The sequence below is a fragment of the Drosophila gunungcola genome (assembly GCF_025200985.1).
Source record: "Drosophila gunungcola strain Sukarami chromosome 3L unlocalized genomic scaffold, Dgunungcola_SK_2 000002F, whole genome shotgun sequence".
NCBI classification, from domain to species: Eukaryota; Metazoa; Arthropoda; class Insecta; order Diptera; family Drosophilidae; genus Drosophila; species Drosophila gunungcola.
The window spans coordinates 147,059-161,119 of record NW_026453178.1 but is presented as its reverse complement, the minus strand read 5'-3'; the positions used below and the strand labels follow the sequence as shown (position 1 = coordinate 161,119).

General features: G+C 43.5%; 2 protein-coding genes across 2 annotated transcripts; one reads left to right on the top strand and one right to left on the bottom strand.

Annotated features, from left to right (window-relative positions):
• The first annotated feature begins 4,657 nt into the window (after positions 1 to 4,657).
• Positions 4,658 to 10,778, top strand: LOC128257974 (uncharacterized). Its single transcript, XM_052989321.1, is given in 5 exon segments — positions 4,658 to 4,809; positions 4,896 to 4,992; positions 8,555 to 8,617; positions 8,672 to 9,655; positions 9,657 to 10,778. Coding segments are annotated over 4 exon segments (1,908 nt in total). The 5' UTR covers positions 4,658 to 4,809; positions 4,896 to 4,983; the 3' UTR covers positions 10,509 to 10,778.
• Positions 10,779 to 11,910: 1,132 nt separating this feature from the next.
• LOC128257984 (uncharacterized) lies at positions 11,911 to 13,635 on the bottom strand. Its single transcript, XM_052989333.1, has 3 exons — positions 13,591 to 13,635; positions 13,036 to 13,521; positions 11,911 to 12,983 (listed from the first exon to the last, which is right to left on the bottom strand). Exons 1-3 carry the CDS (start codon positions 13,591 to 13,593, stop codon positions 12,048 to 12,050), a joined length of 1,425 nt encoding a protein of 474 aa, XP_052845293.1. The 5' UTR covers positions 13,594 to 13,635; the 3' UTR covers positions 11,911 to 12,047.
• Positions 13,636 to 14,061: the final 426 nt, after the last annotated feature.

Sequence of the window (14,061 nt, the reverse complement as noted above, 5' to 3'; positions counted from 1 at the left end):
CACTGAAAACAAATTGAATTGGTTTCTTTAAAATTAAAAAAGTATAATGAAATTGTTTCTTAAATGATTATTTATTATTTTCTGCCACATTTTTTGTTATTTGGTATATGATTACGGTTTTTTACCTTTTGGTAAGGCAATTTTTTTTTATAAATGATAGAAATAAACACCAAACACATTAGAATGTAATAAATGTTAAATGTTTATTTTATTATTTCGTTAGTTTTTTATGATTGTTGTTTTTTTGCCTAAAATAACTAATAGCAATGCATTTTTGCTAGTATCAGATTAGGTATTTTTTTTCTGCGCTGGCATCCTGGTGCTGGCCCTCAAAATTGGCCATTGAACTTGCGACCAAACTAGTTTTCCCCCAGCTTCTTATCGTTTGGTTGAGACTCGAGAGTCGAGGCGACTTGGCCGGATTGTAATGGTAAGCATTTTGCATACCAAAGGCATTAAATCCGTTCGGCTTTGACCTTGCCCAATCTGATCTTCGCGTAGGTGAATAGAGCACAGCAGGGTGTACCTTAATGTGTGTGGCATGGTCGACTTGGCAAGAGGCAAGGGCAATCAATTGTGGCAGACCCACCGAAAAGTCCGCTCCAAATGCAACCGACCAGAAACATAAACGAGACCGAATAAAGAAAATTTTCTAGGCTTGGAGACTCTGCTCGTTATTTAATTTCCAGTCAAGCTCTTTAATTAGCTGTTAACTTCCGCAACATTTGCGCCAAAGAACGCTTGTCTTGCCAAAAATACAAAATAAAACATAAAAATAACAGATCCAAGTATTTATTCGTTGTGGGTGCGTTCAATGGCTGAAAGTGATTTATGAACGCCTGCTGAGCCATAAATATTTATGGCAATTGTTTCGCTTCGATTTGCCAAGCCGTTTTAGGCTTTAATTAAAATGCTTAGTACTGGGAACTAGTCTACGAACTCCCAACTGTCGGAAACGGCTCTCTGCCCAAAAAAACCAAACTAAATCAAAAGTTTCCATTAGCTGCAGCCAAGTGCTGACAGGAAGTTCTCATCTCTCGGTTCTAGCCATGAATTATGACCAAAATTGACCAAGTCTGCGTGCGAGCGAGCGAAGCGAGAAGCTTCAGTGTTTTTAGAAAGGCGAAACCGAAATGGAAATCGAAATCCTGTGCCACTAAGGTCACATTCTGGCCCGATCAAGAACCCGTTCCCAGTCACTTCCTCCTTTGTAACAGGATCAGCTTGGGATTCCGCTCCATGTGCTGGCCATTAAGCAGGTATTCTGGTTCTCAGATCGCACATCTCGATGTCTCGACGACCTTGAGACGAGAGTGCAAAAAATCTGTTCAGATGCTCGCTGTGTAGGTTGCAATTAAGCTGAACTTGTTATGGTCGCCGGTTTCACTTCGGCGGTTGCTCACCGCCGTTGGCTTTATGACCGAAAAAATTGTGCTTAATGAAAAAACGAACCGACGCCCCATCCATCTCCCCCACTTTCAGCTAATCGCTTTGAAAGTTGTTATAAATTTGTCACTTATATTCATTACAACGATTGGATCCATTGTCACTCGCGTAATTAGATATTGATGAATGGACCTTTGTGGGTGGTTCACTGTAACGGGTGGAGTATATAAGCTTTCCTGAGGAATTGGTAACTAAAATATAATTTTTTTTATAAGTAGCACTAGTTGATTTGACCTTGACTTGTGACATTTAATTTTCTTTATTCTCGTTTTATTACTTGCTAAGTTCTTTCTTTTCTTGGGGAACTATAAAAATATTTCTAATTTATATTCGAGTTTTTGACACAAAAATTATATTTAATTAAACCTGAGAATTCATTAATTTTATAGTCTTATTAAATTGCTAAATGCTAATATATGTGACATTTATATAGAAAGAAAACTTTAATTGTAAATAACTTATAATTCTGAAACGTTTCTTTTAAATTTAACATATTCATTTATAAAGAGTATCAAAAGTTGTGGCTTCAGAAATTTATATCTTTGATTCGTCATGCATGATTGTTAATATATTCGCGAATAATTTGTAGCAGTTCGATTTATACAAGTAGTAAACGTTAGGTATTTTAAAACACACATTTTGTGAATCTTTGAAATAAATCTATCTTAAATTTAATTAGCTCATGTTGTGTCATTTACCTTTCGGCTTTTATTTATAGCCCACCTTCTCTCCTAAATTAAAGAGTATGACAAGCTGCGCCTTCGCGAGTTTTACTTTCATTTGTCATATTTGACTGTTTATTTATTTGTGAGTATTTTGTATCAATTCGATTGGTACAAGTGCTAAAGCGCCCTGAGGTTTAATGAACTGTTGGCGGATTTGTTTTGGGTGAAAACCATTGGGGCTGAATCACCTGCTGATTATTATTGTTGGTTGTTGGTTTTATGATCGTTTACCTTGCGGTTGTCGGTGGCGAATCATTTGTATGCCATGGGCGAAATTGTCCCAGCGAAATGCATAAAAACTTTAGCTGGCTTATGTGTATTATTTATGATTGTACTCTAGTGAATCTTAATCAGGTTCTAGCCACATCCTAGTTGCAATCATAATAATCCCTGCTAATATATTATTCGATTTCGAATCTCTAGAGAATCGGAAAGTTTGCAATCAAGAGCTTAACATTCTCAAGATGCTAAATAGTTGTTAGTGGCTGTTAGTTTTAGTGCTAAGCCGCTTAAAGCGAATAGAATTTCCAGTTATCCACGCAAATCTAGTGGAACTTCGTCGGAAACTCGACTCATCTGTGGCAGCCGTCGATCATCTCTGCTCTAGCTCTCTAAGTTTTAATTATCGGCTGGCTATAAACGATTTCAGTTCAGTTCAAGTTGTTAATGGCATTTCATTATGTATGTTTCATACTCGTAGTTTTGAAAGTTGAAATACTTGAGTCGAATCAAATGGTTGTTGTACACAACGCATCTTGTACGGGTATCTTCCGGTTTTCGTTCGATTTATGATTATTATTAATAATTGAATTTCTATTTGTTCGACGAGCCGCGAACATAGACCAGCATCTTTTTGTGGTTTTGTTTCGCTTGCAGGGTTTCTTTTTTTTGTTTTTTTTTTTTTTGGGTATTAGTGCTTAATTTAATGGAATCAACAATGGAAACCGTTGCTTGATCGATTGTCTAATTTGTCAGCCAAAGGATTAGTACGAGAATCAACATTAATAAGCCATTAAAAGCGGCATGAACAAGGTTTTGCCCCCACCTTCCCTTTTGATCGCAAAAGGGTGCAGTTCCGCTTGATTGATGAAATAAAACCGAAGCTATCAGATCGCTTTTCACACTTTTGGCCAGCTCCACTTCTACTACTACTTCTACTTCCACTCCGCTGGGGTTCTTTTCCCCGTCATTTAAGTTAACTGCCAACTAAGGTCATTCAACAACCCAAATAAAAGCAAATCAAAACAGCTTCAAGTTTGGATTTTGGGAGTTCTTTTTGCACTTCGATCGATATAAAATCAATGAAGGTCATCGCATCTCAACTTAACTCACTTCAAACGGTAGCAAAACTGCAAGGCAAAGTCGTACATGAAATATTTGGGCACGCTTGCAAATAGTTTTCGGAAGTTATAAAACGGTTTTCTAGTTGGGAGTTATAGACAGCTATCAGTTTTTTGCTACATTTTTGATATACGTTGGCATTTTTTTTAAAGATCACTAATTTATTTAATATATATTATTCATAAAAATTAGTTATGCTTGTAATACAACATTTTTATTAATCTTTACTTCTCTATCTTTTTTAACATATCTGTAAAACCGACCAATAAAATATATTTATTTATAAACTCCAGATTTCCTAAGTCATAAGTTATATAACGAATAAACTAATAACTGTTAACTAATGATTTTAAGAATTCTTTTTTAGAATTCAAAATAAAAATAATAAAACATTAACAAGAAGTTTTATAACAATGGTAATTTTTATGCTTTTGTTTACCGATAATGTTTAAAATTGCTAACCCTTTAACTCTTTATTTAGTTTATTTTACTCTACTGAAGAAGTTAAGCCTTTTAAGTTTCTTAATTTTATATAATTTTAGTCTGAGACCCTTTATTTTCCAAATTAATTTTAAAATTACGATGACCTTCTCTTCTCTTAGTTTTTATATTAATTTAGGCTGAAAAGTCTCATGAGTTTCTTACTTTTATATAAAACTTTGTCAAAGAATCCTTTGGTGTTCCCAGTTAATTTTATAAATTATCATAATTTGACCTTTCCTTTTTCTTTTTTTTTTTAAATGTAATTTTATCTCAGCTCAAGCACTGTAACTACACAAGGTCGTCGCATTGCTATTTTTGGCGCATAATGATGGCAATTTGTGGGCCAATTTGCGGCTTCTTCTGCAGCTCGCAAAGCCATTGCTTAGTCAAATATTTTAATGCCAAGGGGGCGGAGCTCTTGAATCGATTAGCACCCTGAAGACCGGCTAATTGTGGGCACGCACGAAGCTGAAGCTCTAGTTCCGAGTGCCATGCCATCACAGGTGGTCTGCAGACTCAGTCTCGAACTAAGTCCCACCTGGAGTAAAATCGATCGGCGGTACGAGGTATGCTTGTTGGCACTGCACTGCGCATGCGTGGCGGCAGCCGAGCGGCTCAGTCGGCCCTCCTCGGCAGCGGTGACTGAGAAGTCTTATAAATACGCCGGGCGTCGGCGCAGTTTTTGTTATTTGAACTTCAAATTTGCTCGAGATCGCTTCGTCTCGCGCATTCGGCCGCTAGCGAAACGCGCGCGTTTTTCTAGCGTTTTCTTCTGAACCGCCTGCCTTGAAGAGGCGATTTTGTGTGCTTACAAGTGGGTAGCTGTTTGCCATAAACAGAGTGACTTCTATATGGAACACTTTTGGATGTAAATAAAGTGTGTTCGCAAATATATTTTAGGTGCTGACGCAAGTGCTGTTGATCATATCCAATCCAATCCAAGCCGAATTGAATCGAAAAACGCGCTGTGTTGCATCACGAGTCGAGAATGAAGATGGTGAGTGTGGTTGGCAGTGCGAAACGAGTGCACCGCAATGTGCGAACAATCAGGCCATAATCGTAACATTGTCGCGGCTAGAATCCCAGAAATATTCACACTTTTTTGAGGTGCAGTTGTATGTTAGTTTACTGCACGTTGCAGCCAGCAGCTTTGCAGCATTTTCAGCAGCTCGGCAGTTGGCCTGCTGGCATCCCATGAGTTGTCTGTCAAACAAAATTGCCCAACGCCAAAGAGTTTCTAAAAAGCGACAGCGACGAAAAACAAACAAACTAACAAAAACAGAAACAGAAACTGAAACGACTCCGCGCACTCCACTCCAGTGGAGGAGTCGCATGGTAAATTTGCATAAATGGCGCTACAATTGAAGAAAATCGGTACAAGTACAAATAAAATAACAGAAAACAGCTGGCAGCAGTCATCAGTCAGAGACGAAGACGGAGACTTACACAGAAAGAATAGGATCATTACCAGTAGGATACTAATTGAATTGGAAATGAAATTAAATTAAATTTATCCTTGTCTTTTTGTTTTTCATACAATTGAAAAATAAAATGGGAATAACCATTATCTCAATTATTTATTTGACAAAGTCGCGTTCCTATCATTAATTTCATTTTGATTTAAATGTTATTCATTTGTTATTCGATTTAAAAATGAAAAATTGTGTTTTTGTGCAGTTCATCAGAGTTCAGCATTATAAATTTTTTGTCAATGAAATCATAAGTCAAAGTATCAATTCAGTATAAGACAATTGCGTATCTATTTAATTCTTAATAAATTACCAATTCATTTAGTTTATAGTACAATCAGTTGAGTTGTTGGTAATTTTTAACTTCAACTGCATTTAATTACATTATTCAATATCATTAAAAATTTACGTAAAATACTATTCGTCTGTAGTAAACACATTTTTTTAGTTGTGCAATTTAAGATGACAGTACCTACAGTTCATTAAAATTTTAAAACTAAAATTAAATTATACAAATGCATAGCGAATTAAAATATCTAATCTATTTGATTTGATTTACCGAAAGAATGAATATTAGTTATTTGAGTCAATTATTTTAAATAGCCATTAGTGATTTTAACGTTTAGCTTTACAAGTTTCATAAAAAGAAGCCATAATGGTAAACATAAAGATAAGAATTCCAGTAGGCTTTATAAAATAAAAGTCGCAAATAATTTATATAAACGGTCCCTGGACAAAACCCCAAAAAATGAAACATCATTTTTTTTCTGTGGAGACCTGCGGCAATGGTAACTGCATTGAGTGACTCCGCCGGCTCTAAAAAGCGAATCCGAATCCAAATGCGAATCCGCTGCCAATGACTGACTCACTCGAGGGCGACTCCGGAGTTGCGACCGGAAGCGCTCATAACCGACCGCTCTGCTCCGCCCTGCGCTGCCCTGCGCTGCGCAGCGTTGCGCTGCTCTTCACGCATGCGCGTGTTCTTGGCCATTTCAAGAGCGGCTAAACGGGCCACGATGTTTGGCAATCTGGGCTTTTGGCCGTTTGAGGCTAAGTCTACTGAATCTGACGACAGCTTGAATGAGTCAATGGGTGCCCAGAACCAGTGTTGAGCAAGCGCAATTAACGCCAAAAGCCAAGCGCCTAGCGAAAAACTGATTTCGCCCAAGGTCGTCACACTACATATAAATAGATGTGCTGGTGGCTCTGGTTTTATGAGATTTCACACGCCTCAATTGTGACAATTAACGCCCCCCGTTTCGTGGCACTTGTCGCCCGAATTCTCTATGGTTTTTTTTTTCTCACTTTTTGTCTGTAGCCAAGGAAAATGACTCGACATGATCGGAGCAGATTCAGATTCTGGGCGCACCTCGAGCGGCAGACCTCACCCACTTTACACACTCTTCAAGCCACACAGAATTATGCCACTCGAGATGACGCCGCACATTCGGTCAGGTATTTTGTAATGGGTGCTTTAATTACGAGCTTGTAGGTTTCTATGTTGAAACTTTCAATTAAGGTCAACAGGAAAACGGATATCGTTTGGGCCCAGTTTAATTTGGACTTAACAGAAATTAGTTGGGGGGCTACCATCTTTGGCGGATTCTAAATGAATATCAAACAAACAGAATCCGCCGAGTATTATTCATGTTATGCGACACCTTAATGCGTCACTCGGCCATAAAAAAACATTTCAACACAAAAACTTAATTGGGTTCTGACTTTAATGGACATACACATATCAACGCGAGTTGTCAACTAATAACGCAACCGAAACCCAAATTATACGCAGCTAGAGAACTAGTTTCGCGAGGTGGCTGCGATTCTTGCCACAAGTTGAAGGCAGATTGGCAAATCCGCTAGAATTTAAGGCCCGACAGCTGACAAGCCGATTGAGTATCTCACAAGTGGCATTTTTCCATAACGATTTATCAAAGAGCTGCTCAACAAAAAAACAAAAAACATAAGAAGAATCATAAATCCATAAGAACATTGCGTGGGATGCCTTAAACTATTTCCATTTGATTGAGATGATCTCGCTGTATGGCGCGGCTTTTGTTCCATTTTTTTTAATATAATTTTTTTGTTTTTGGCTGCCAGGTATTGTCTCGATTCAATTAAGGTTTTGTTTTAATGGCCAGTCTTTAACGACTCTGACTTGAAGCGCACTCATAGAAGCCGTTTAAGTTTATTTTTAGTTTTATTTCGCTCAAATTTATGTGTTTCAATTTGAGAAATGGAATTCCGGGTTCCAAAGATTGTCTTTTGCCACGAGATAAGGGTTTCTATTTCCTCTCTCTTAGTCTGTTATCTATAGCTTAATTAGTGCTCGGCAAATTGCTGGTTTTGTATTTACATAAATCGCGAGCGAGTGGAGGGATTTCCATCTAATTTGATTTTAGCATCTTCTCGAGTTTATCGAACCGGTCGGCGTGACTTTGCCATCAAGCAGAGGCAGTGTTTTGGTCTAGCCACGAGGCCATTCACACTTGCCAGTTATTTAGAACATTTCTAGGTGGTCCAGAATGGATTCCCCATAGGCGGTTTTAAAAACCAATAGTCCAATGTCGAGTGGCAGATGCGCTGACCTTGACTCTGAGTGCTGCCCGCGGCTGCTACCAGTTTTTTTTTTAGTCTATTCCATTAGTTTAATGCAACCACATGCGGGTTGGGTGTAGGCCCGAAGTCACCGCCTCTGTCAATAATCAATCAAAGCGCAGGCAATTAGCGCACAAAAATGCGTTTAATTTGGCTGGCGACTTGTTAATCAATAATGTGCGTAGAGAGCCTTCAATAAACGTTACCTAACTGGGCTGCGAATTCGACACTACGAATTCTTTGCCAAAAACCGATAGTGTCAAAAGCTGACACGGACATTTGCCAAATTGTTGAGCCTTAATTATATGCGGAAATTTTCGATGCTCTGACGGCACTGAAAATGGCCATAAACGGCCGAGGCCCACGTAAATATTGTCAGTCACTCCGACTAAATATAAATGTCCAAGACTTTGATTTAAGACCATTAAGGTTTTCGACAACCAATCACTAAACGATATCTCTTTTTTCTTCTCTGTTTGGTTTCTTTTGCAGCAGCTTCGTGTGTTTAGCCTGGCTTTGATCGCCTTAAGCCAGAGCTACTTTGCCCAAGCCCAGGTAAGTCGTTGACATATCTCATTAATCTGGGCATACTGAGCTAATTGTCCGAAGGGCTACGACTATCCCCAGCCAAAGGTGCCCTTTAACGATGGATACTCGTACCCCCAGCCAGCGATTCCCTTCCCACCACCATCCCCGAAAGCGGTGGTGAGTAGTGGCTACTCCTACCCGCAGCCAGCAATTCCGTTCCCACCACCACTGCCCAAATACACGCCGCCGGTGCAGCAGATCATTCCCCAGGAGCCCAAGCTGGTCAGTGGATACTCGTACCCCAAGCCAGCGGTTCCGTTCCCACCGCCCACGCAGCCACCACAAATCAGGGTGACCTCGCCACCGGCTACTGAAGGATACGCCTACCCCACGCCGTCGATTCCTTTCCCACCACCCAGCATTCCACCAGCACAGCCGAAGCAAGGATACGATTATCCCAAGCCCGTCGTTCCATTTCCTCCACCAACGAATCCACCACCACAGTTGAAACAGGGATACGACTATCCCAAACCAGCCATTCCGTTCCCACCACCCACTGCTCCGCCACAGAAGTATCTGCCACCAGTGACCACCACTCCTGCTCCACCTCCGCCGACTGTGAAGTACCTACCACCCCCGCAGGTCAAGCAGGGATACGATTACCCGAAGCCAGCCATTCCATTCCCACCACCCACGAACCCACCACAGAAATACCTGCCTCCCGTCGTGCCCACCAGCCCACCTGTGCCCAAATACATTCCCCCACCCACTCCCACCTACATTCCACCACCACCAAAGAAGCAGGGATATGACTATCCCAAGCCCGCCATTCCATTCCCACCACCAACGGCGCCACCACAGAAGTACCTTCCTCCTGTGACCACAACTCACGCGCCTCCACCACCCAAGTATCTGCCACCACCTCAGGTGAAACAGGGATACGATTATCCCAAGCCAACCATTTCATTCCCACCACCCACGGCTCCACCACAGAAATATTTGCCACCTGTAACCACAACTCAAGCACCACCACCACCACCACCCACAGTAAAATACCTACCTCCTACCACAAGTCAAGCAGGGCTACGACTATCCCAAGCCCGCCATTCCATTCCCACCTCCCACTAACCCCCCTCAAAAATACTTGCCACCTGTTGTGCACACAACTCCGCCACAGCCAAAATACTTGCCGCCCGTAAAGCCAACCAGCCCGCCACAGCCAAAATACTTGCCACCTCCCCAGGCCAAACTGGGTTATGATTACCCCAAGCCTGCCGTTCCCTTCCCCCCACCCACTAACCCACCACAGAAGTATCTGCCACCTGTTGTGCCTACGACTCCACCGCAGCCCAAGTACTTGCCACCTGTGAAGCCAACAAAGCCACCGCAACCGAAGTATCTTCCACCCCCGCAGCCCAAGTCGGGCTATGATTATCCCAAGCCGGTCGTTCCATTCCCACCACCCACTAACCCACCACAGAAATACCTGCCACCAGTGATCCCAACTTCACCGCCAGTGCCAAAATACCTGCCTCCCACAAACCCACCAACGCCCAAGTACTTGCCACCGGTCCAGGTGAAGCAAGGTTACGACTATCCCAAGCCCGCCATTCCATTCCCACCACCCACTGCACCGCCACAGAAGTACTTGCCACCTGTTACCACCACTCAAGCACCACCTCCACCACCGCCCACGGCGAAATACCTACCTCCACCACAGGTGAAGCAGGGCTACGACTATCCCAAACCCGCCATTCCCTTCCCACCACCCACGAATCCCCCGCAGAAGTACCTACCTCCACCACAGGTGAAACAGGGCTACGACTATCCCAAGCCAGTCATTCCATTCCCACCACCACCCGCCCCCAAAACCGAGGGCTATTCCTATCCGAAGCCGGCGATCGCCTTCGACTTCTGAAGCATCATCATCATCGATCGGCCACTCATCACTGATTAAATGACACAATAATTGCCTCTGTGTGCGCATAGTGATCCTTAGGAACGTACGAAATTGAATAATTGTAATTAACTGTAATATTTAATTTAATACTTATCTTTAATGATGTACCGGGTGTCTTGCCTGGGGACTCTCCAATCGAACTTAGTCATTAAAATATGTTTATTAAATTTATGTTTTAACGATTACGCAATGCTGCCGGAAATAAAAACGACAATGTGAATGTTTAAAGTGATTTTTTCAATATGTTGAAAGGCAGAATATGGCTTACAGGAAGATCTTTATAACTCATAAACAAGATTTTGAAGATGCACAAATAAACATAATGATACATTCAAAGACAGGAAACCAAAGAATTAAGTATTTCAATAATATTAAGCCAATGTCCAATGCCTGCATAAAAATGCCAATGAACAATATGCGATCAAAACTTAAAATGGTCAAAACCACATCATCACGCCAGCCGCAAAGTATGTTACAAATGGGCCAAAAAAGAATGCCAGAGACTTTAATTTTAAAGCTTGAAGAGACAATGCGATGAAATAATTTTTAAAGATGCTTTATTGTCTATATAAATACTAATAAATACGGACTATTGCTTAATAATCGCAAACGACGATGCTCCTGATCACTAGTATTTATCAGTTTTACGTTATATATAATGCTGAAGAAAATCTGGATGGAATTATGATTATAATTTAATTATTTTGTTTTAACTTCGTTAATTTGAATAGATTTTATATGCATTTTTTTAGCAGTGTATCTTAACATTGAGGTGGCATTGGAAAAAAAAGTGAATGCGATAGGAAACGAGACGAGGCTAGACGATAGTTTAGTGGAAACCGAAACGATGCTCCGTAATTGGATTAGTACTCAAACTCGGGTATTATTAATGTATGGCATAGACATATTTATTTTTAAGTTCAAACTTTTTTAATTGGATCAAATTTATTTTCAAATTTTCGGTGCAGGCGTATAATGCCATTATCTTGAGAATAATTTTATTGTACACATTTAGAATTAACACCTAAGCCGAAAAATATGCTACACATTAAGGCCATAAAGTATGCCCCAAATGATCTAAGCGTTGGCTTTGAACTTGAAGCTTGAGACGACAATGCACTTGCTGAGCAAAAATTAATTTCAGATCATTAAACGAGTTTCCGCATCTCGAACTGAACTAGTTTGCTTTCAGCCGCCGGATCGTCTCCGCTTGACGACAGCTCGGCATTAATGCTTAATAATCGCCCGTTTTAATGGCCTAAGCTTTTTACTTAATTATGCAATATTATTGTTAAGCAAATAAGTGTGCTACCAGCAGCCATGTTTCCTGTTTGGGGAATATTAAATAAGGACAGTAGGATTATTTTTCAATATTTTTATTAATTATGACTTTCTCAATTTCGTTCCCAAACAACTTCGGTCGTCAAGACCGAAAAACCCAGAGTCAAATAAACAGGATTTGGCTTGGTTTTTCTTGGGTGCGCTGACTATGAGCCTCTAGTAGCGGTGACGGCGGAGGACCACGCGACGCTGGGTCTTGTAGCGGTATCCATCGTTGGAGGAGAAGGAGTGGGCGGGCTCGGAGGCGGCGGTCTCGTAGTTCTCAGCTGGGGCGGAGTACGAAGCAGCTGGGGCGGAGTAGGAGGCAGCTGGGGCGGAAGCGGCTCCGGAGTAGTATTCGGGGGCCGAGTAGCTCTGGGCAGGAGCGGAGTAGCTCTGGGCGGGTGCCGAGTAGGACACAGCTGGGGCGGAGGCAGCAGCGGTGTAGGTCTGGGCAGGAGCGGAGTAGCTCTGAGCGGGAGCGGCATAGGACACAGCTGGAGCGGAGGCAGCAGCGGTGTAGGTGGCAGCGGGAGCGGAATAGCTCTGGGCAGGAGCGGAGTAGACTGGAGCCGGGGCAGAGGCTGCTGGGGGCAGGTAGTCGTTGGAGGGCAGGTGGCTCACATCACGGCGATGACGGCGCAGGACCACGCGCTTCTGGGTCCTGTAGCGGTATCCATCGTTGGAGGAGAAGGAGTGAGCGGGCTCGGAGGCAGCGGTCTCGTAGCTCTCAGCGGGGGCGGAGTAGGAGGCAGCAGGGGCGGAGTAGGAGGCAGCAGGAGCAGCATAAGACACAGCTGGAGCAGAGGCAGCAGCGGTGTAGGTCTGGGCAGGAGCGGAGTAGCTCTGGGCAGGGGCGGAGTACACTGGAGCGGGAGCAGAGGCTGCTGGGGGCAGGTACTCACTGGTCGGGGCGGAGGCAGCACCCTGGAAGGGGGGCAGGTAGTCGTTGGAGGGGGCACCACGACGGTGACGGCGGAGCACCACGCGACGCTGGGTCTTGTAGCGGTATCCATCGTTGGCCGAGAAGGTGTGGGCGGGCTCAGAGGCGGCGGTCTCGTAGCTCTCAGCGGGGGCGGAGTACGAAGCAGCTGGGGCGGAGTAGGAGGACAGCTGGAGCGGAGGCAGCAGCGGTGTAGGTGGCAGCAGGAGCCGAGTAAGAGGCAGCTGGGGCGGAGTAGGAGGCAGCAGGAGCAGCATAGGACACAGCTGGGGCGGAGGCAGCAGCAGTGTAGGTCTGAGCTGGAGCGGAGTAGCTCTGGGCAGGAGCAGCATAAGACACAGCTGGGGCGGAAGCGGCAGCGGTGTATGTCTGAGCAGGAGCCGAGTAGGAGGCAGCTGGGGCAGCATAGGACACAGCTGGAGTCGAGGCAGCAGCCGAGTAGGTGGCAGCCGGAGCAGAGTAAGAGGCAGCTGGGGCGGCATAAGAGACGGCCGGAGCCGAGGCAGCAGCCGAGTAGCTGGACTCAGCGGGGGCGGAGTAGGAGGCAACCGGGGCCGAGGCCTCTACGCTGTAGCTGGCCGCAGGAGCGGAGTAGGAGGCCACCGGGGCGGAGGCGGCTCCATGGCGAGGAGGCAGGTACTGGCTGGAGGGCAGATGGCTCACATCGGCGGCCACGGCGGCTACGAAGGCGCAGAACAACAAGAGTTTCTGCAATGGAAGAGATGCCACAAATGGATTAGTATGTTATCCTGGTGAAGCACCAATCCTGGCTAGTACCATTTTGCTGGGTGCTCGGCTGTCCAGTTGATCGGAGAGTGCAAGTGGAAGTGATGCCTTCTGCCAGGTTCTGCCGCTTATTTATATGATTCTAATCAGCCGGCCTGCGGCAGGAAATTTGCATTTGGCTCTTTTAATTTATGAATTTGTATTTAGTGACACCGCCGAAAAACATATCCATTATAGTTTTGCAATCAGGTTTGCAACGGGTTTTGCGCTCTACGAGACACTGTTCGCCGGCCACTTAATATTTTTAATACATTTCGTTAATACTTAGTGGCCAAGATCAGGTTCCATTGCTCCCCCATCCGCACTCGCCAATTTCTCCCAGGCCAACGCGTGCCGACTCTGATCGACTCCAGCTCAATTTGCTTAATTATCGATAATTATATTGCAGCTTAATCAACTAATACCTGATTGGGTTCTATGACTCCGGATAATAAAAGCAGATGCTCGATTGCGGAGCGGAGA